The 23475-nt window shown below is 38.7% G+C and overlaps 1 protein-coding gene across 1 annotated transcript in view; it reads right to left on the reverse strand.

The window, feature by feature from the left end:
- The window catches only part of LOC119430583 (ephrin type-B receptor 1), a 100245-nt gene that overhangs the window by 61620 nt on the left and 15150 nt on the right, over nucleotides 1-23475 (reverse strand). Inside the window, exons 2-3 of the mRNA XM_037698015.1 lie at nucleotides 1733-1797; nucleotides 883-1173 (exon numbers count right to left, since the gene is read on the reverse strand). Coding sequence (XP_037553943.1) covers nucleotides 883-1173; nucleotides 1733-1797 — 356 coding nt within the window. The remainder of the gene's footprint in view (nucleotides 1-882; nucleotides 1174-1732; nucleotides 1798-23475) is intronic.

Here is a 23475-nt window from a genome sequence, read left to right on the forward strand (position 1 = left end):
TATATATATAAAGGCATTTCAAACCCTTCCCACACTCTTGGTATATTCTAAACATTGTTTGTAAACTCTAAAGGCTCTAAATGAGCACAGCATGTCATGATCTCCACTCTCTCTGACACCGGCTGCTCTCTGCCACCTTGCAGCACTCTCAACCACACCCACTTCTCCACTGCAGTGGGGACATCATGACATGCTGTAGGAGGGAGATTCTCCCTGCACATGTGGGCTGTACACATGTGCAGCAGGTGCTAAATCATTTTAAATAATTTATTTTAAATTTAAAAAATCCATGCCAATCTTGCGGCGCATCCATCAATTGTGTGTCATGTCCAATTTTCCTTTGAAAAAACTGTGAAAGAGCGAGTCCACGAAAGTCGAACCGTGAAGTAGCGAGGCACTACTGTATATGTATATATGTATATGTGTGTATATGTGTGTATATGTATGTATATGTATATGTGTGTATATGTATGTATATGTGTGAATATGTATGTATGTATGTATGTATGTATGTATGTGTGTATGTATGTGTGTGTATGTATGTGTGTATATGTATGTGTATATATATATATATATATATATATATATATATATATATATATATATGTATATATATATATATGTATGTGTATGTGTATATATATATTTTTTTTCTACTTCTAATAAATGTAGAAAACACAATTCTGTCAAAAGTTAACAACACAATGATATTTTGTACATATGAACAACAATACTGTCAGATTTCACCAGAAAAAAATAAAATAAAACAATGATCAGTAAAAAAAAACTTGGACAACTAATATAATAATTTCTACTTGTATACCACAATTTGAATCGACTTTCTACAACTTGTTTTCGTTAAAGTAAAAGTTGAGCTTGTACCTTTAGAAAGGGGGCATTAGCCCAATACTCCACACCTTTGATGCCTTCTGACAAAGTCCTATCAGTTTCTAGGTAGTAGAGGTTAAAAGTCTCTTTGCAGGAGCCCAGGACACTTGGGATAGAAGCACAATCCCGTACGGTGAAGCGAATCTCTACATAGATGCGCTGCGCTGCCCGTCGGTCGATGTAAGTGGTAAGCAGCCAGTTGTTCTGGCTCGGCTCGAACACGTTGCACACCTGGTACGTCCTGATGGTGTTAAGGTTCTCGTCGTAGCCACTCACCTCCTCCCACTGAGTGAATGCGGGTAAAGGGTTTGAGAGGGGAGGAAGCAGAAGAAGAGGAAAAGGGAGACACTAAGATGATTAATGGGCTTACTAAAACCAGACACAAATTAAACTTTCTCTATCACTCCTTCCCAATTTTTCTCCCTCCATTATCCTGCCTGCCTCATTTTCTTTTTCCCCCTTCTTTACCTTGTTCTAGTGCTGCACAGGGACAACCATTCATCACAATTAGAGGCATTCACCTCCTGCACACACACAGCAGACTACTGTGACCAGTTAGTTGTCGGATTAGAATTTAAAGAAGCAGATTTTAAGAAAGATGATGAAGAAAACATGTTCTATTCTACTCTATTTTCCTCTCTCGCTGCTCTGCTCTAATCTTTTGGAACATATTCTTTTCTGCATCAGTCGTGGTTAATTGATGTCACCTTGCCACTGTAATTAAAATTTTGACTGACTCGTTAATGGACCACTCTAAAGTGTAGTCAAACTCCTTTCCCCATGGGTGGCTGCACATGCACAGACAAATGCACACATACAGAACAGCTTTGCACATTGTTCTTACTCCATTGGCAGGAAATGATATCCAGCCAAGCTCAGCTGTCGCTGTCCTTGTATCCATCACTGTCTCTGTCGCACAAAAAAGAGAGAGAGAGACGGGGAGAAAAAGGTGAAAAGAATAAGCTGCAGAAAGAGGACAGGTATGAGTTTAATTAACAGTCCTTTCATTTGCCAACTTTAGATCTGCTTTGTGCCGTTGGCCATTCACATGCATAAAAGCCAAGGTCACACAGTTTCTATAAAGTATTTTCTTTACTCTGTCCACGCTTTGATAATGTAAGGATCTACAAATGAGACAGACCTCTTGATAATACAAGATATACAAAGGCAATAATGACATAACACAATCAATACAAAAGTAATCCAGAGCTTTGCACTACAAAAAGCTGTTCTGGTTTAAGTAAATATCTTGCCTAACATCCTGTTGCAGCAAAATAGCACCCATTACCTGTAACTACTATATCTAATATCTCTATAGAAAGAATAATAATAATTAAAAAAAATCCCTCTGAATTAGTATATCCTCAAACATTTTGAATTGCGGTGATGTCCAAAGATCTTTAAAGATTTACAAATTAGCTGCTAAAGAAAAGGCTAGAAACGGAATATTTTAACCACCAGCAAAACTAAAATGACACAATGATAATACAGTATATCATGGAATTAGGTCATATTGGAAGAAATTCATAATCTTGATATCCATCCATCCATCCATCAATTTTTTTCTGCTTATACAGGGTCGCAGGGGTAGCAGCCTAAGTAGGGAGGCCCAGACTTCCCTCTCCCCAGCCACTTGGGCCATTTCCTCCGGGGGAATCCCAAGGTGTTCCCAGGCCAGCCGAGAAACAGTCTCTCCAGCGTGTCCTGGGTCTTCCTCTGGGTCTCCTCCTGGTGGGACGTGCCCAGAACACCTCACCAGGGAGGCGTCCAGGAGGCATCCTAACCATAGATGAGGGTAGGAACGTAGCTCTACTGATAATCTTGATATATTGGTGCATTTATCTAACTTTGCTATACATCTACACATTAATTGGTGAATTAGCAGAGAAAACTGTAAAAGCTGTGTATGTAATCCAGGGATGTAACTTTGAATTCAAAATATGAAAACAAACAAACAGGGACTGGGGGTATCATTTCATAGCAGACAGGGCCTTAAATAAATTAGGCTGCTGCTGCATTTTCTGGTTTATGAGAAAATATGAAAATGTGCAAACCACAATATGGTTTCTTAGAAACATAAATGGTAAATGATTAATGGACTGTACTAATATGGTGCCTTTCTAGCTTTTCAAGATACTCAAAGCCCTTTACACTACAATCTGTGCCCTCACTTACCCACTCACAGCACTCTACTATATCTGCGTTATCACATACATACACTGATGGGACACAGTAACAACAAACTTGACAACAATGAAATTGAAAATTGCAACAAAACCACAGGTAAAGCACATATTGTAAATGCTTTTTAAGGACAAAAACAATAAACTAACATGGTGGTGAGTGTCACCATCATGTTAGAGGTGTCTGTTTTTGAACCTTGGTGAGTTCCTGTAAAAATGGCTGCTAGCAGCCTAATAAATGGAACCAACGACTTGTGAAAGAACTGCTATATGATTTGGATAAGAAAAGCATTGTAGATACTGTTTACTCTACTACTCTACTATACTAGTACTAAATAGTTATTGATACATGAGTTAAGACAATAAAATACAACATATAAAAATTTTATTGTATTTAATATTTATTTAACCAAGAAAATCCCATTAAGATCACAGATCTGGGCCTAAACCTCCCTTGGTTTATTAAAAGCTTTAATCACACAAATTATCAATATATGGTTAGACAACTTTTTTCTTCACTCTAGCACAGAACAGAAGGTTAACAATGCTACCCATTTATGTCACTTTCTACATACCATTTAAATATGGCCTACATAATATTAGGCATGTGATTTAATTTTTATGACTAAAGTGATTGACTTAATAGTCACATTAATTTCATATATTGCTGATTTAAACTGACAGCATAAATCAAATAATAATTAAGTGAGAGTAAAGTCGAATAAATATGACTATATGTGAAAGCGGATATGAAGACTGAGCTGATCAAAGTGCTGCTAATGATTTTATATCAGCTCCTGCTCCAACGCCATCAAACCAAATCAGATTTAGTTCAGCTCAATTATGTTTCATTTAAATGGAGCTAATTCATACATTTACATGAAGAAAATAAATAAAACTTTTCCCCAAGCTCGTTGTATCAATATTGATATGTATCAATTCACAATCATATCAGGCGCAAGTCATATATTCTATTCTATTCTATTTTGTTGTATTCTATTCTCTCCCAAATTCAACTCCTGTGAGATTCTCCACTGACAAATAGCTCGTGAACCCATTAATGCCCTTTTTCATAACTAATATTTTACGCAACAGTGGTTTTCTCACCTCTTGTGTGTTTCTTGTGACTGAATAAAACTAATGTGTGCAAAATTAACAGTGACATTACGCAGCAAGCGGGCGTGCTGAGGTGCTCGAGCCAACATAAGTTAGCTGGCAAGCTGATAACACAGACCGTAACACACAGTTCTTTGTAATGAAACATGGTGAGAAGATTCAACGACATCACACCATGAGGTGGCCGCAGGCAAACAACTCCCACTCCTCCTTTTATTCTTGACATGCACTCTTCTTGCACTCTTTCATACAGTCACCCTTCTTCTCATTATCTGTTCCCCTCCTCCTCACACCCTCTCTACTGCCATCCTCTCCTTCACTCTGACTCCAAATTTTTGTTCATCTTTTACTTTGGGTGCTTGCTTTTTTTTGTCAGCAAGCTCACCTAATTACAGCAGAATCCAGTTTTCAGTTCTCCCAGGAGAGAGGAGGTTGTGTTTGATAATGAAATGCTTGTCACGCAAAAATGGAGTCGACTTTCAAATTTTTGAACCAAAGCTTATTCACATAGTGACAAGTGCCACTGACTAATTTGTAGCTTTAGTGTGTTTAGTGGCATGTTGTCAACGAAGATTTTCAAAAAATGATGTGCATCAGAATACGGACCCTGTTTTTTTTTTTTTTTTTTTTTTATATATCATTTGAATTACAAAGTGTTTTCTGTCTGTTAAGGAAATCTTTGTAGCTTGGGTGATAAAAAAAAAAAAAAGTAATAGAAAATATTTAAGAATGAGTTTGAATGCTGGCTTTGCTTCAAGAACAAATTGTACACCAATGTCACACATTGTTGAGGGACTTAAATAGTGAATGTTTGTAGTTTTTTGAGATGAGTGTGTTTCTGGACTGACATTGAACAGGGAATGCAAGCATGCCTTGATGGTTTTGGTGCAAGATATTCAAGTGGGTAAGAGTTATTCTGTGTATAAGATAAGAATACAGAAGTCTTTTTTTTCTTCCCTTTTGCTTGTCTGAGGTGGCATAGTGTGCTAGATCTTGACAAATGGAGAAATCAATTCTATCCATAAAGAGGGACAATGGTGGAGCCAGGGCATGGCCATTGGTGGCCACCATAGAATAATCTTCAGCCACCCAAAGGGCAACCCCAATGGTCACTCCAATAATTTGAGGAAACTATAATTTTAAGCAATATAAAGACTAGAAAGCATAGTTTCCTCAAATGAATGGGATGGCCGATACACATACATACACGTGTGTGTGTGTGGTGGTGGTGGTGGTGGTGGTGGGGGGGGGGGGGTAGCAGAGCCTTCTTAGTTTACACATACCCAGGAGAAATTTGATAAGTTGGCCAACGTCAAGGCCGAATGGGGAGGCCAGATTCAGACAAGCCACAGTTGTTTTTTGTGCAGGCACTGTTTTTTCTTGTCAGCCTTGAGTTCTGCTGGTACTTTTGATAATCCAAAATGGCCAGATTTGTGGGCTTTCCGCTGGCCCGTGCTTATTGGCTTCCTCCAAAGTCATCCCCAACATGCTGGTGAGTTCCAGAAGTCGCAAGTGGCCTACCATTCTCATAAATCGCAACCATCTTATGGTTGAGCTTGTAAATGAGCTGAGTCTGAGAGCTTGAAGCACAAACTAATCCGCCACATAAGGTAGGCAGCTTTGCCATGGCTGAAAGTGCTGCCGCCGTCTTCTTTAATAGCCTATAACATATGTACCCGACGGTGCCCAAAAGCAGAAACCCTGCTATCATAAATCAAATGATATATAAATCTTTGGCATACTCCTGAGACAACACAGAAAGGCACAACATTTTCCACTCTCCCCAAGAATCCATGACGTACCCTGCCGCGTGTGTCTCAGTGGGGCATGATGGTTCTCCAGGACCCTGTCGCTTGGTTGAAAAATTGTATCAATTGCGTTGAAAGTCCAGCTGACCAAATCCATGACAGTAATTTATGATTCAGAAGATGTGTAAATAGAAGCTCCGATACAGTAAATAGAAGCTCCGATACACATGACAGAGACCAAAAATGCAGGAGGAAGGCAGGAGAGGGAAGAAAAAGCATCTGTCTTGCTTGAGAGTGAGTGGGGACAAAAGCTCATCTGCATGTTTGTCGTTCTCATCAGGGTCTCTACCTGACTGTAGTTAATCATTGTAACCAGCTTGAGTGGGCAACTTCTCAAATTTGAGGGCATATGGAACGTTAAAGAGGTTTTCTCTTTGCGGATGAATCCCGGTTTTCACTGTACAGGGCAGATGGCAGACTGCGTGTATAGCATCATATGGGTGAGTAGATTGATGATGTCAATGTTGTGAATTGAGTGAACCATGGTGGCAGTGAGGTTATGGTATGGGCAGGCCTGTGTTATAGACAACAAATACAGGGGCTGATGGTGGCCATCTTGGATTTTAACATGGCAACCCAATTTTGAAAAGGAACCTTTCTTATGCATAGATGATATCACACACACCAAGACGGAGGTTGATATCTCACTTATTTTTCAACGGTATCCTGCTCACAAGACAGACATTTATGGTGGCAGCCATCTTGGATTTAGATGTGGCAACCCAATTTTTGAAAGGAAACTGTCTTACATCTTTGTGTAGCCACACACCAAAATGGAAGTTTGTACCTTGCTTATTTTTCAAGTTATCATCCTCACAACATGGATGGACAGACAGACAGACAGAGGGTATTTCCAGTCCCCCATCTTTTCTCTGTGACTAGGGACAATAAAAAGGTGGTGCTGTCTTTGCAATGTACCACCATCTTCCTGCTTCAAAACACACAGTGAAAAGCACCCTCTCAGGCAAAAAATTCACTGCAGACTTTGTTTATAATACATTTATTGAAAATTGATTGCACCACTATACCCAGAAACCTTTGGGAGGCCCATGTAATTTATCATTTCTTGTTATTAGATTTTGCACACAGCTTGAGTGTCATGACCCAGTGCTGGGTAATATGTAAACACTGACAAAAAAATTATCTCCTCAATAAATCTGACTTCCTGTTTTTCCATTTCTAATAAATATAATTAAACAACTTTTCACAATACTTTTTAACTACCAGTAATTTTGTGTTCATTTATTAGCAACAGATCTGTTATTAATCTATAATTACATGTTTTCTTTTAAAGAGACCAATTATTTACTAAAATTCTGTGAAACAGCATTTACAAATAGTATACCACTTCTCTTTAGTTCACCAGCCAATTTATTTACTCATTAATTCAACTGAAATTGCCAAAGATGAACAATTCAGTGAATAAAATTGCATATATATGCAAATACGCCTCGTGTATTCTCCGTTTAACGAAGAAAAGAAGTCTAATCAGAACAAAACAAGACAAGTGCTGTATTTGATGGCCTGTGCTTGCCTTATTAAAGTCTACTCATCATTCTAATTAACAGCACACAGCACACACCTCTCTGTGCATAATAGGGTATGCTCTCCGATCACCCTAATTACTTTTGACACATTGGACGATGTGATCGCTTTGTGCCTACAATCCATGCAGAGATGCACCCCTCCCCCAGCCATCACTACACCACAGAATGAAGCCAAAAAGTATTTTACAGCAGAAGAAACAACAGGTAAATCTGTATGAATGAGGCTCTTAAATCACTATTGTGGCTCGCAAGGGAAAAGGGAAACTATTTTATTAACAGATGCTGAAGTAGAAATATTTCCACTGCTTTGACTCGTTCTGTTTTCTTTCTGTCTCATAATAAAAATGTAATTTAAAAGAACTGGAGGTCAAAAAACAAGTGAGGTCATTTCATCTTATGCTAATTAGACAAGTGTGTTCTAACCAGATTAGTCTGTGGCAATTAGTCCTGATTTATATGCGTGCTTTGTGTGCGTGTGTGTGTGGGGGGGGGGGGCGAGAGGGTGGTGATGGTGGAGTTCTTCAACATTTGTGTATAACAATTTTGCATAAAACAACAGAACAGAGAGTGTTTTTGTCTGGCTTACTAAGATATTTTAAACACATTTGGATTTAAATCTGTGTTTTCCCAAAGACAAAGATTTTCAACCCCTGTGCACGAGTGCGTGTGTGTCTGTGTGCATGTGGGTGTGTACGCTACATAAACTGTATTAATGTATGCTTGAAAGTGAGAGGTATATAATCTGGATGGGAGCTTCATAATTGTGGTTATGATGGCACAAATAAATAAATAAATAAACAGACAATCTTAAAAAGCTTATTCTTAGGAAACCATTCTATTGTTCTAAGAAACTGTCCAGAGGACCTGACTTTGCTGGAATTTTTCTACCTGGATTATTGGGCATGAGTCAGGACATTTTGAACCACTTTGGGCACGACTGGCTCAAACGAGTCAGCAAGGGAAAGGGAGGACTCCAGAAACCATCTGAGCACCATCAAACTGGTTGACCCACTTTATATGAAGGTGCTATTTATAAGCCTGAGTTTGTTGTGGCTCCTCAGACTGATGAAGTCTTTTGGATGAAAGATGTAACATTTCAACAAAAAGAAACCGTCCAGAGGACCTGGCTTAAATTTGTTGGAATTCCCAAGAATGTTCTTGGATATATTATTTTTAAGTGTAAAAATTATTTTGAAGGGTGTTAAATGTATGTTTATTTAAAATTGTCAATAATTGTTATTTTTAGTTAATTGAAATTATATAGATATTGGCAAACAAAGAAGAAAAAAGAAAGCATCAATGAATGTAAAATGACCATCCGCAGCTCTGATTTCTAAAGATCTGCATCATCCAAAATAAAATCCATACTGGTAAACCTTTAGGTGAAACATCTCCTAGAAACAAGAATAGGCCTAGTATTAAACTTTAAAGTGTGCCATTTTTGGAATGCCTAATGGACACTAACAATATATCTGAACCAAATATTACCAAACGATTTAACAAGGTCGTATTTCACAACTGATTTTCATCAAAAGTCCTCTTTACCCCAACTCAGGCTGTGCAAACACCATATGGCTTTGCCATTCAAACATCGTTGTGAAGTGGTCACTAATTGGAGGACCCTGCTGTCCTAAAAGATTCTGCTCAGCATTTTAAAAATACATTGTATCAGCAGTAACAGACTGAAAAACACCAGGAGTCACACAGGTAGATTCCTATGTAAATTAATCTTTTTCTTCAAAATTCTACACATAATACCGCATTATGACAATGTGAAAAAATATATTTGAGATTTTTTGCAAATTTATTAAAAATATAAAAATAAAAATTCACATTTACACAAGTATTCACAGCTCAGAATTGAAGCTCAAAATTGAGCTCAGATGCACCGTTTCCACTGATCATCCTTGAGATGTTTCTACAAATGGAATCAACCTGTGGTAAATTCAATTGATTGGACTTGATTTGGAAAGGCACACACCTGTCTATTTAAGATCCCACAGTTGACTGTGCATGTCAGAGCACAAACACCGAGCATGAAATCAAAGGAACTGTCTGTAGACCTCAGACAGGATTGTGTTGAGGCAGAAATCTGGGGAAAGATACAGAAAATGTTCTGCTGCTGCAGCAAAGGTCCCAATGAGCACACTGGCCTCCATCATTTGTAAATGGAAGGTTTGGAAGCACCAGGACTCTTCCTAGAGCAGGCCAACTGTCTAAACTGAGCCATCGTTGGAGAAGGGCCTTAATCAGAAACTCTAAAGTTAAGTCAGGTCCTCTGGATGTTTTTTTGTTTGTTTGTTTGTTTAAGAAACCACCCAGAGGACCTGAATTAACATTGTTACGTATTTAAACCTGGATTATTGAGAATGAATCAGAATACTTAGTCAGGGAGGTGATCAAGAACCCGATGGTCACTCTATCAGAGCTCCAGCGTTCTTCTGTGGAGAGTGGAGAACCTTCCAGAAAGACAACCGTCTCTGCAGCAATCCACCAATCAGGCCTGTACGGTAGAGTGGCCAGATGAAACTCACTCCTTAATAAAAGGCACATGGCAGCCTGTCTGGAGATTGCCAAAAGGCACCAGAAGGACCTCAGACCATGAGAAACAACATTCTCTGGTCTGATGAGACAAAGATTGAACTCTTTGGTATGAATGCCAGATGTCATGTTTGGAGGAAACCAGGCACCGTTCATCACCGGGTCAATACCATCCCTACAGTCAGTGGTGGAGAAAGTACTCAAACACTGTACTTAAATAAAAGTACAAATAAACAGACAACAATGTACTCTAGTAAAAGTAGAAGTACCACATTGATGTTTTTACTTACCGATAAGTAAAAGTAAATAAGTACTTGCTTTTAAAAATACTTAAAGGATTAAAAGTAAAAGTGTAATGTAATACACTAATAATGTTGTGCCATTTTAATGAACAATGCTGCAGATAATGCATGTTTTTATTGTTTACTCTGTGACGCAACAAAGTCCATGCTCAATAATCCAGGTACACAATCCAACATGTTTCAGTCAGGTCATCTGGACAGTTTCTTTTTTTTTGTGCTGAAACGTTTCGCCTTCGATCCGGAAGGCTTCATCAGTCAAGGAAACACACAACACAAAACTGATTCCTAATGAACTGACAAATTTTAATATTGCAGCAAGAACTTCTTGTGCAAGTTCAGAAGAAGTTAGTTTTCAAAGGTTTTTTTGAGTCCAGTCTTGCTCTTTTGGGAGAGATAAGGTCTCTCTTGTAAATGAGTCCTCGAGGCTCAATGGATTTACCTGTCTAAATAAAGGTTGAATGAAAAAAAAAAAAATCTGTCCTGCTGTACTGCATAGTCTTTTAATAGTTTTTTAATAAGGCCGTGGGTGGCGCATATCTTCTGGCTTACTCGCCACGGTGGAATCCATTTTGGGTGTGTTAGTGGTGCTGTGGGTGTGCCCAGCTCAATGACGTGTATATACTAGAATATATGTCATTGGACCAGCTCTTCTTGAGGGTGGGTCTAACATTACCTGCTAAATTTGCATTGATTCAATGGACAATTTCCCCTCTCGCCATTGGTTTCTTTCAAACTAATGAACAAATCAAAAACCACAATGTGAATGTAACATGTAACTCAACGTATTGTAGAAATGAAATGTAGTGGAAAGTACAGATATTTATTGTAAAATGTAGTGGAGTAAAAGCCTAAAGTACCCACATAGTTTAACTCTACTTAAGTAAAGTACAGATACATGGAAAATGTACTTGAGTACAGTTACAAAGGACTTGTACTTAGTTACATCCCACCACTGCCTACAGTGAAACATGGTGGTGGCAGCATCATCCTATGGGGATGTTTTTCAGCAGCAGGAACTGGCAAACTAGTCAGGCTAGAGGGAAAGATGAATGCAGCAATGCACAGAGACATTCTAGATAAAAACCTCATCCAGAACGCTCCTGACCTCAGACTGGGCCAACGGTTAATTTTTCAGTAGGACAACGACCCAACGCACATGACGAAGATCTCAAAGGAGTGATTTCAGGAACACTTTGTGAAGGTACTAGTGTGGCTATGTCAGAGTCCAGATTTGAATCCGATTGAATACCTCAGGAGATATTTGAAAATGGCTGTGCACAGATATCTCCCGTCCAACCTGGAGCTTGAAGTACTGCAAAGAATGGGGACAAACTGCCCAAAGATAGATGTGCTAAGCATCATATTCAAAAATATTTGAGGCTGTAATTGGGGGGTGTACCAACAGTGTTAAGTTATCTGCGCTTGTTAATCCAGACAACATCCAAGCTGGCATGGTTTCATTATTATGTCACTCATAGTGTAACCAAGGTTGCTCGGAGGTTGGCACTGGGAGTCGAACCCTGAATCCCTGATAACAACTAAGTGGCTGGAATAATATACAGGAACATCTGTGCCAAATATAAGCTGGATGTCCCAATGGCAAAGTGGGAGATGCCACCAAGGGTGACGGAGAATGGAAGAGCCACTGTGGGACTTCCAGATCCAGACTGACAATTAGGTAATGGTCAACCAACCGGACATTGTGGTGGTTGACTAGCAAGAGAAGAAGTTATGGTGATAATTGTAGCAATCCCAGGTGACTGTAACATCAGGAAGAAGGAGGACAAGAAACTGGAGAAATACCAAGGGCTAAAAGAAGAAATAAGTTATGGAATATCAAAGTGTCAGTAGTCCCAGTGGTCATTGGAACACTTGGTGCTGTGACCTCCAAACTGGAAAAGTGGCTCCAACAGATCCCAGGAACAGCCTCAGAGATCTCTGTCCAAAAGAGCATAGTACAAAAGTCCAAGATACTGCGAAGAACCTTCTAACTCCCAGGACCTGAGTTTGAATTGAAGTGGACCCACCTAAGTAGAAGAATAGGGTGAGCTACAAGTTTTGGTATTGTTTCAAATGAAATTGATACCTTTATAAAAAAAACGTATTAGGAGTCTGATATCACCTGTACAATGTCAATGACTTATATATATACATAATATACATATATCAGGCATAATATCAACAGTCATGAAAAAAATACATCTGCTCATCACCAAATGGAAGAAAAGATGGAACAAATGCAAAAAATTCAATGGACTAAGGACTGCTGGAGCTATCACCCTGAAAAGTGGGTCATGGAACTGATATGTAAATCAGGAGTCACTGTGACCCCAGCTTGTACTGAGATTAGCAGTGAAAGCATTACATTCAATTGTTGCTCACAAATAGCTGACAAGTGAACCACACATCTTTGCCCTTATCCCATGAGCCTCTATCTTGTGTTTTGACGAAAGACTGGTCTTGCTGAGGGGCATGTGATTATCTCTGGGAGCTGTAATAAATGGTTATGCACCCTTTGGGATGGATGGAAATCAAAACTAGGGCACAATAGATGGAGTTTACTTCATTTTTTTTAATTATTCTCCACAATTCTCCCCTCTTTTCAATAAACAATTAATTAATTTAATATATTTTGCGGGTCTCCCGAGTTTACTGTTTATCTGTCCATTTCATGTCAACACTAATAAAATGAGATAATTCATAATGCCAGATATTATAGAGTCAAAAAAAAGTTATGTTCATGTTGGTCAAAAAGACAAAAAAACATATAGATGTCCATTTTGCTTTATTTTGGTAATGCAATTAAAAAGGAGAGCTGGACATGGAATTAGTTTTCTTCTGCCTTTTTTAGTTGCCAGAAGACACCAGCTGATACAATAAACTGCACTACAGCAGATGGGAAACCAATAATCTGTCAGAAGGAAACACATGTTTGGCATTTTCAGGCCAAGTGTACTCAAAAATCAGTGAGGTCTCAACAGCAACCTAGTTTTCAAGTTCGACTTGAACGCTACATGTGACCAAAATCTCAGTGTCCAATATTTTGGATGGTATATTTGATTTTTTTCCTTTTTTTGTGAGCCTTTTTAATTTTTTTTTTACATTTATTGTTTGCTTATACAATATGTGGTGTCATAATTTTAAAATTTTCAAGAGAACAACCTAATCACTCTTACACCACTGAAATACAAACATCGCTCTTTTTTCAAATCTCTTCCATCCAGTAATTATTATTATTGGGTTTTTTTTTTTTGGAAACAAACCCATTAAACCCCCATATTACCTACACATATTTACAATTTACTACATGCTCTTCCATTTGTATCACTGCAAGAGAAAGTTGAGACCTTATCCTACCTCAGCTTCTGTGGTGCTCAATAGTTTGATGACTTGTCACCATGAGATATTATATGATGTAACTCAATACAACATGGGAAAACAAGGTCTTTAAAACACATTAAATGTTCTGCAATTCACCAAATTATTATTGCCTGTCACAGCAGAGGCTTGTCACTATAAATATAATTGCAACATATTGAGTTTTTTGGCAATAGAGTGTCTTAGTCACTGTAAAATAAATAAACAACTCACTGTTTTTTTAGACAATAGGAAAGGAACAACAATAAAAAGGGGAACATACTGAGATCTTATTTTTAGAGCTAAGCCCCAGTGAAGTCTGTCGCTTCTCTTTCACTGGAAGAAAACTTAATTTGAAATTTCCACCACCACAAAACAAAAAGTGCACATGTTCGCCTAGAAATACACGGGCTTGTTAGAAGCATCTAATCTGTCATTTTGGCAGAATTTCATTGTCGCTGATGAACACAAAAGGAACAGGCTTGTAAGTGACATGCTGGATTTTGAAAGAAAGTGAAAGTACAGTAAATGCCACACCACACACCATCGCAACGTGAATTATTTATTAAAGTTATGTTTAGTGCATTCATAGTTCAGGTAGTTTTAAAGGTTTACAAGTGTGCATATATGTACTGTCCAAAACCAAAAACTCGGATTCAAGAATTCAATGAACAAAATAGGATCAGGTAAAACAAATAAAAATACACATGATGGTATATTCTAGACAATGGTTATGTCTGTACTTTGTTACCATACATAGCCTTTGCTGACAAATTTAGGTCAAGGGTAAAGCACATAGATGAGGACTAACTATAATATCCAAGCATCCAGTTCACATTGATTCTGAAAGGTCTACCGTACACTTTGTGTTAGTTGAGAATTTATGGTGTCACCAGAATCAGGCATAAACTTTGGCAGGGTGTCCATTTTATTAAATACAATATGTTAGCTTTAATTGAATGTGTTAATAGTTGTTTTTTTTTTATAAGCAGTACCTTAAAACCCATCCACCCATTATCTTTACCCACTTCTTGCTTTTCGAATCAAGGGGGTCACTGTTGCCCATTTTCAGCTATCATTGTGCGAAAGGCTGGGTGCACCCTGGACAGGTCGCAAGTCCATCACAGGGACACATGGAGACAAACGAGACAAACAACCATTCACACTGTCACTCACAACTAGAGACAATTTAGAGTTACCAGTCTAACATGCATGTTTTTGGTCTGTGGGAGGAAACCAGAGTACCCAGAGAAAACCCACGCATGCACGGAGAGAACATGCAAACTCCACCCAGAGAGGTCAGCGGCCGGGATTTGAACCAGCAAGCTTCTTTCTAAAAGGTAACAGCTCTACCAACTGTGCCGCCCACCTTAAAATCCCCAGTTCACAAATTGGCCACCATATTTAGCTTCCTCTGATTATTGAGAACTGTTTGCTCTTTCAGTGAAGCAACAACTTTTAGTCACTTATTCATTTTTTCTTTTTGGGTCATACCACAAACTCAAAGTGAGGCTACTTTCTAAAATCTTATTTATTTGCCAGGTTCAGACTACTAAATGTTGATCCAGATTTATTGTTTCCATAGATGCCTGAGGAGTGAATCTAGGTGGGTGCCTATATTCAACCCAGATTACTTATGTTTCATATACATCTTTAAACTGTATACATCCAGATTTAATGTATGGAGATTTAAAGATAGTGATGCTTAAAAACCTTTCCAAGCAGGTGAGTTATGTGTCACCAAAATGCAACAAACAGTCCTTCATACTAACTTCATTTAGCTATAACTTAAAGATAAATACATAAATAAATAAATAAATAAATAAATAAACACAACAAATAAATAAACACAACAAATAAATAAATAAAAATATTTTGTTTGCCATTCTCGTTGAGAAAGAAACACACCACAGTGACCTGGTCTACCTTTTTTTTTTTTCAAACTTTTTTGTAAAGCAGTGCTAATACTCAACAAATTATTTGCAACATTTACATGATTTAAATCCAGACAGCTATTTCCCAAGCCGCCTCTTCCAGCTCTTCCCAAAGGAGTCAAAGGCCATCAAAGAGCCTCTCCAGTGTGCCCTGGGTCTACCAAGGTTTCCTCTCAGTTAGATATGTCGAGAGCACTTTCCCAAGGAGTAGTCCAGGGATCATCCTTACCAGATGTCTCAACCACCTCAACTGGCTCCTCTCAACGGGGAAGAGCAGCAGCTCAACTACAAGGGTCTCCAAGATAACTGAACTTCTCCCTCCATCTCTAAAGTAGAGACCAGCTACCCTACAAAAAAATATATATATATACAAAAAAAAACTAATTTCTACCACTTGTATCCGCAATCTCATTCTTTCAGTGACTAGTTACACCTGTGGTCACAGTTTGTGATCAAAGATGAGGGTAGGAAACAGAGCAACCAGTAAACAAAGCATTTTGCCTTCAGTTCAACTCCCTCCTCATCATGACAGAATGGCAGAGAGTATTCAATACTTTGGAGATGGCACCAACCTGTTTGTTGATCTCACACCCCATTCCCCTCTTATTGTGAGCAAAACCCTGAGATACGTAAACTCCTCCACTTGAGGCAGTACCTCACTCCCAGTCCTAACCCAGGGAGGGCATGGCAGTCCCTTTTCATACTGAGAACCATGCTTCAGATTTCGAGGTGCTGATCCTCATCCCAGCTGCTTCCCACTCAGCTGTGAACCATTTTAGTGAGAGCTGGAGATCACAGCATGATGACACCAGCAGGACCACATCATCTGTAAATGGCAGAGGCCACCACACCAGACCCATTTTCCCCACTGGCTGCAGTGAGAACATTTTGTTTGTAAAAGTTATGAACAGAACTGGTGACAACAAAGTAGAGTCCAACTCTCCCTTTGAAGGGATTTTATTTACTGCGGGCAATGTGAACCAGACTCATGCACTGTTTGTATAGAAACTGGACGGCCTGTAGCAACAAAGGCTCTATCCCATCACGGAGCACCCCCCACAGCATACCCCAGGAAACAGGGTTGCATTATTCTCCAAGTCCACAAAACATATGTAAACTGGTTGGAAAAACTTAGATGAGGACCCAAACAAGAGTAAAAAGCTCATCCTCTGATCCATGGCCAGAACGGACCTGCATTGGTTCTCCTGAATCCAAGGATTGAACTCTCTTCTTCAGAAACAGCAAATTATCAATTTAGTTAAATGACTGCCGCATAACAGACGAAAAGACTTCAAACAAGTTCTACAACCAGAAAAAAATGTATCTGTGCCATCACTCAATTTATGTTTTCTTGCATTAAAATATGTTTAGCAGTAGCTATGATAACTTTTGAACTACTCTGCAAAATGATGCTTGATTTTAGGCTTTGTAATTAAGCGATCTATGCATTTCAAGTTGTGTGATTATGTGTGTATTTCTAGGTTACAAGTCAGAAATGAAAGACGAGTGAGAATATAAAATAAAAAAAAAACACAAGGCAGAACTGCCAACTAATAACTACGGCTTTACAGCTTCCAAACATGTAATTTTCCAGCCATGACATTACAATGCCTTAATCCCCCACATTTTTCATCAAATCAATCTTCAATAAATATACTTCCATTTAATATTTCTCTGACATTTTTGACATGGAAACTAATCATTTAAGAACCCACGGGAGTCTGTAAGTGGGGGCACAGAAAACCTTTGTGGCTTATGACAAGACTTTAATCCAATATAAAACTCTATTGAAAGGAAAACAGCCACATTGTGTATTGTGTCAACAGTAGGTAGATCTGCATTAAAATGGTGACAAGCTGATCCTCTTTACAAAGCAAACACCCACGGTACTTTTTATAAACACTGAAAGCAAAGCACTAAAAATCTGCACATCATCAGCGTATCGAAGCTGGAAAACCTTTTCAGGAAGGCATGCCAAAACTTTTTTTTTTTTTTTTTTTATGCAAAGCAACTGCAGTTTGGCGTTTTATGTTTTAGTTGAACTTGTCTTTAGATTATACTGTTTGAAATCACAGCTTTACTTCTCAAATAGGGAATCGTGCAAAGATTATCTAAAAAAGAAAGCATTCCACAAAGAAGATGGCAGTTTGATAATCTGTGGTAACAATTATTGTCTGAAGTGGCAGCAGAAGTACAAATATGCTAGAATTAGAAATACAATAAAGTCTTGCTACCACAGCCCTCTGTGTGGAGCAGAAAGCTGCCATCTAGAGGGAGCAGATGCTGGGGGTTAAGGGCCTTGCTCAAGGGTCCAGAGTGGGGAAAATGAGGGTGGAGACAGGTATGGGTGTTTCAATTTTTCCACCCACATTTTGATTTTGTCGGTCCAGGGAGTCGAACTGGGGACCTTCCGATCACAGGCCCACTTTCTCTAACCTCTGCGCCATCACGCCCCCGATTTAAGCCTAAACATAATTATTTTATTTTTTGCTTATGTAGCTGACATTAGTCTATCGATCGATTCACTCTCTCACTCACACCTAGGTACAATTCAGAGTCACCAATCAGTCTAACATGCATGTTTTTGGTCTGTGGGAGGAAACCGGAGTACCCTGAGAAAACCCACGCATGCACGGGGGGAACATGCAAACTCCACCCAGAAAGGCCCCTGGACCGGGGTTTGAACCTGCTCGCCAAGAGGCAGCAGCTCTACCAACTATGCAACAATGCTGCCCTCCACGATTTCCTTTTTTTTTTTTTTTTTTTTTTTCAGAAAAAGGGGTTATCTAATTTACCAATTTAAAGAAACGGATAATTAAGAATCTGTTCATCACGTTGGCGTGACTTTGCTCATCTCCTCTGAGACAAAACGCACAAAGAGAGAATGCAATATCAGCTGACCACATGCCACCAGGCCCGAGCTCAATCTCCCCAGACAATCTTCGTCTATCAGCAGGTCAATCTGTTGACAGCTTTTCCACAGAAAGACATCCGCTCGCTCAGTGAGACTCCTTATGCTAACTCAGGGTGTGCAGTGGTTAAGAGCACATGCTTGCACAGTATGATGTCTGGCCGTGTTGAGTCACACACGTTACCAGATACAACACAGACCATAAATCCACGGAGGAGCTGCTGCTGGCTCAAGGCAGGACAAAAAGAAATATTTGCAGACGTATTGTTGCTTTGATATTGCTATTTATTACTATAGAAAATATATTGCACTAATTAGAATAAGTGGCAGCACGGTGGCGCAACTGGTAGAGCTGCTGCCTCTCAGCGAGCAGGTCCCTGGTTCAAACCCCGGTCCAGGGGCCCTCTGGGTGGAGTTTGCATGTTCTCTCCGTGCATGCGTGGGTTTTCTCCGGGTACTCCGGTTTCCTCCCACTGACCAAAAACATGCATGTTAGGCTGATTGGTAACTCTAAATTGTCCCTAGGTGTGAGTGAGAGAGTGAATGGTTGTTTGTCTCGTGTGTCTCTATGTGGCCCTGTGATGGACTTGCGACCCGTCCAGGGTGTACCCCGCCCCTCGCACAGTGATTGCTGGACATGGGCACCAGCGACCCCCGTGACCCAAAAATGGAATAAACGGGTAAAGATAATGGATGGAGGGATGAATTAGAATAAGTAATATAATTCATAATGTGTATATCGAGTTTAAAAAAAATAAAAAATATCAGACTTTTATATCAAAGCCAGCATAAATAGATGCATTTGTTTTACGTGTTTACAATTTTTGTCACAAGACTAAACAAAAACCTAACATGTGAGAACCTATGCTTTTGTTTTTTGAAGAAAACTCTAGGCTTTCTTGTATCGCCATGCCTTTTCCTTTAAAGTACCACATTACTGCATATTAAACATTTTGTTCATTAGAATTGGTTGTCACCTTCAAACGTGATATCTTTAGCTTCATAATATGCACCACCGGTGAGTTTTATAAAAGCACACCTATCAGGCTAACACCAGGTGGAACGGTACCTGTTCATATAGGAAAACTCTAGCTCTGTATGTCACTACATGTAATGTGCAACCCAGTCTAGAACAATCATTGTGTGTATGCAATCAGGATTGCTCCACTTTAGGATTACAGAGCCAAGAACAGCTTCACGCCTAATAACACAATGACTATTTACCACAACTTCAACAGCAAGAGAATTCAAGTAAAAGAGACGGCTGCTTAAGGAAAACCTAGCGCTTTGTAAATCAACTTTGCAACTTAAATGAGCAGGTGGTGTAAAATATAAAAGTTATCATTTTATTTTAGTGGAATTCAGGCTTTTTTCACAGTGACATGAGTGCTTGAGAAGTACTTTCGATCTAACAAGGTTAAGGTTAAGTCAGGTCCTCTGGACGGATTCTTCTAGATTTTAGAAGCATTTTAAGTCCTAGTATTCTAACGTGCTTAAAAAATATGTTTAATGCATTTTTTCATGTGAAATTGTTCATATTTAAAGTCAAGGATGTTTGACTTTATCATTAAAGTTTGCTGTAATGACACTTATTCTGTTTCTGTGTGGAACAATAAGCTGAGCCAAGAGAATAAATCATTTCATCTATGTGTGAAATTTACCTGCATTGGTTTTGAAATGATAGGCTACCTTTTTAAATCTTTTTGCACCATGAGGGAGAAACATGGGGAGGGCAAGTTGCTGAGGGTGGTTGAGAGACAGACACAGACAAACACATAAAAGCATTTTTACACAAAAAACAAAAAAGCCTGCCCCCAAAAAGTCTAATTTCATCGTCTTTCCAGCTTTTACTCTTGAGAGTTATCCATGTCACTTTGATTGTTGCAGCACTCATCATCTGTGCCTTGAAGATGTTGTATGTCTGAGTGTAAAATGTGTGTCACTGTGTGTGTGTGTTTGTTTGTGTGTGTGTGTGTGTGGTAATGCATCCAAGCGAAGCAATGCAGTTTACAAGTCACCAGCACTTGACTTCAATGACCCTCACATGCACATATGCACGCACGCATGCATGCACGCACACAGTTTGACTGGCTGTTTCAGAGATATTCCCAGTTTTTCTCCTGGAGCAACCCTGAGGATTTCAGCCCAACAACTGCAATCGTCTCTTGTTCTCTTTACATCTCTGCTGTTTCAATTTCTCATCAGCATTATTCTTCTTTTCCAGGTCCGAGTCAAAGTTTCAGTGTCAAACTAAAATTAATTTCCATTTTGACTTATAATTGTTGCTATAAACTTCGAAAAATATAATAATAAACATGGATATGCATAAAATGTCATAAGATGTGTATTAGTGAACAAGAGATTATTAAGCTTAGCACTGACATATATTTATTTTATAACAGCTTGTTAAAAGCTCCGGCGTTAAATCCCTTCATCTGACAAGATATAAACCAAGACTTGTCTTTGTGGTTTATGTTTTATTCGTATGCACTAGTTGCCTCTTTTCTGATGAGTAGTCTTGTCATCCAAACACAGAATATGGCAAGTATTTAACTGTTTATCAGATTATATACAAATGAACAAATATTTTTAGCTTTTACCTTGAAAATGTTTCACTTTTCACAACACTTCTCCCCACTAAAGTATAAAGCGTGAAAGTAAATATACTTATGTGTAGTAATAAAAAGGTTCAATAAAAAACATAAAACATGACATTTTTTTAAGCTACACTTTATGTCAAACACAGCAAAAACATAAAGTTATAGTCATTACATTATTATAGATTTTTTTTCTGACATATTTAAACATAATACGCTGCTTCTAATTGAACTATGGATAGCATCGATTCTACTTTTACATTTCTAAGATTGAAACTGAAAAATCACCAACGAAATGGTTCATGCCAAGTTTTGGTTCCTCTTTTTGAATTATTTAAAACTATTTATTCTCAAGAATGCTTAATGTTTGTAAAACATATTAGAAAATTTGAAGTTAGGCTCACACAAACATTTGAAAAAAAAATGTATTGCATGTGTGCTATATGTACTGTTTAACAGCAACGACTGTTTAACAGCACATACATTTCCAGGAACCTATTTAAGTGGCTCCTAATAGGACAGACCTGACACTTATTGGCTTTTTTAGTCCATACATAAAATTAAAATAAGAAAAGCATCAAGCTCAACATTTCCCTCTTCATATTTATGCCTTTTTCTTGCTTTAGCATATTTCATATCCATCTCTATCTCCTCAGCTCTCCCCCTTAGGACATTTGTTATCATTTATTGTCAGCACACAAAGAAAACCTGTAAATAAAATGGTTTCCCTTCTTGTCCATTGTGCCAAAGTGTTTTATTTAACATTGTAATTCTTTACAATGAGGACAAGGATAAGCTTGTAAAAACAAAAACTCTGATGTGTAGGGTCATGGCACATACACAACTGAAGTGTATGACATTTTACCAGACAAATGGTGACACACAAAGTACACATGTCAGACCTGAACAGTGGTATTTTTATTTTTCTTCCTGTGGTCAGTCTCCTGTTCCTGAGCAGAAGCACTGAATGCCTCACCGCTCCAGCAGAGCAGCTTAGCAGCCAGCGGAACGGAAGCCTGTGGCTGTAAAAGGCCAGTGCCGATGAGAGAGACGAGATTTGGTCAACCCACTGTGGGTTGATACGGTTTTACCTGAAAGTGGAACAAAAGGCTGCACAGGTGGTGAGCTAAGGCTGGAATGATATGGTGTTTAAATAAAGGTTCACTAACAGGAACTCTTAAAGATCTTGGACAAATTCTAAGCCATTGTTTCTTTTTTTTTTAATATAAAACTTGTGTAATTTGGTGGATAAAACTATTAATTTAGAATATCTTAAACTGCTAATTTACAATAAACGATATAACTTGATCATTAACTAACTGCTTCCCATCAGTGTGGAAAAAAAAAATTCCTGCTGCCTGAACATTGACTAAAACTCTACAAATAATGACCACCTTGTTAAGGTTATGTCACGACTGGGTTTTGTGTTCAAATAAGCCAGACACAGGAATACAAAAGAACAGTTTTTATTGTTTTTGCTGCTGGATGGAGGAGTTAGGATCAGCTGAGTTACCAGGTCCTCACAGGCTGGAGGGAGAGAGTCACCTGTTAGCGATGATGTCACTGGCAGAGCAACTGCAGAGCAAAACTAGTCCAGTACGTGGTCGATGGGGGGCAAATCCAAAAACTAGGTCCATTTGTCAAAGCAGGGGTCATGAACAGGAAGGAAGAGCAGAAACCAGAGCCACGTCGTGATTCCTGAGGCGTAGTAATGATAATCAGAAACAGGGTCTGTACTGTGGTCAGAAAACAGAGTCCAAAAACCAGACGAGGAGTAGGCAAAAACAGGGAATCCAGAAGGCAAGGTGTGAGGTCGAAAATCCAGAGAACAAGGCATGAATGTCGGGCGTGAACAGAAACAAGAATGGTTTGATATCAGGGACCATGAGAGGTATAATAATTTGGCACTGGTTGGTGTGGATGTGGAGCTTATAAAAGCAGGTGAACAGATGCAAGGAATGAAGGCTGATTACTGTGCTAAGGCCGAGGGGGCGTGATGAACGGTTGACTGACAGGAGCAAATTTGAGCAAAGAGCGAGGCACTATTTTTTTTTACTGTTTTTTTTTTTTTTTACATTTACACTTTTGTTTTAAAGTATCCATTACACAATTTGTTTTGGAAGGCTAGCTATAACCATTTATTTTTTTAATTTACATATAAAGGGGGTTAAGAAAGTGCCCCCACCCCTTCCTGTCCTAAAAGTCAACAGATCACAAATGTTGTGGCGTTGTCTAATTTGACCAGATTTTGCTGTAACTTAACTACAAATAGATTTAAAATAAACTTAGTC

This window comes from Nematolebias whitei, chromosome 3 (genome assembly GCF_014905685.2).
Source record: "Nematolebias whitei isolate Nwh7 chromosome 3, NemWhi1, whole genome shotgun sequence".
NCBI classification, from domain to species: domain Eukaryota; kingdom Metazoa; phylum Chordata; class Actinopteri; order Cyprinodontiformes; family Rivulidae; genus Nematolebias; species Nematolebias whitei.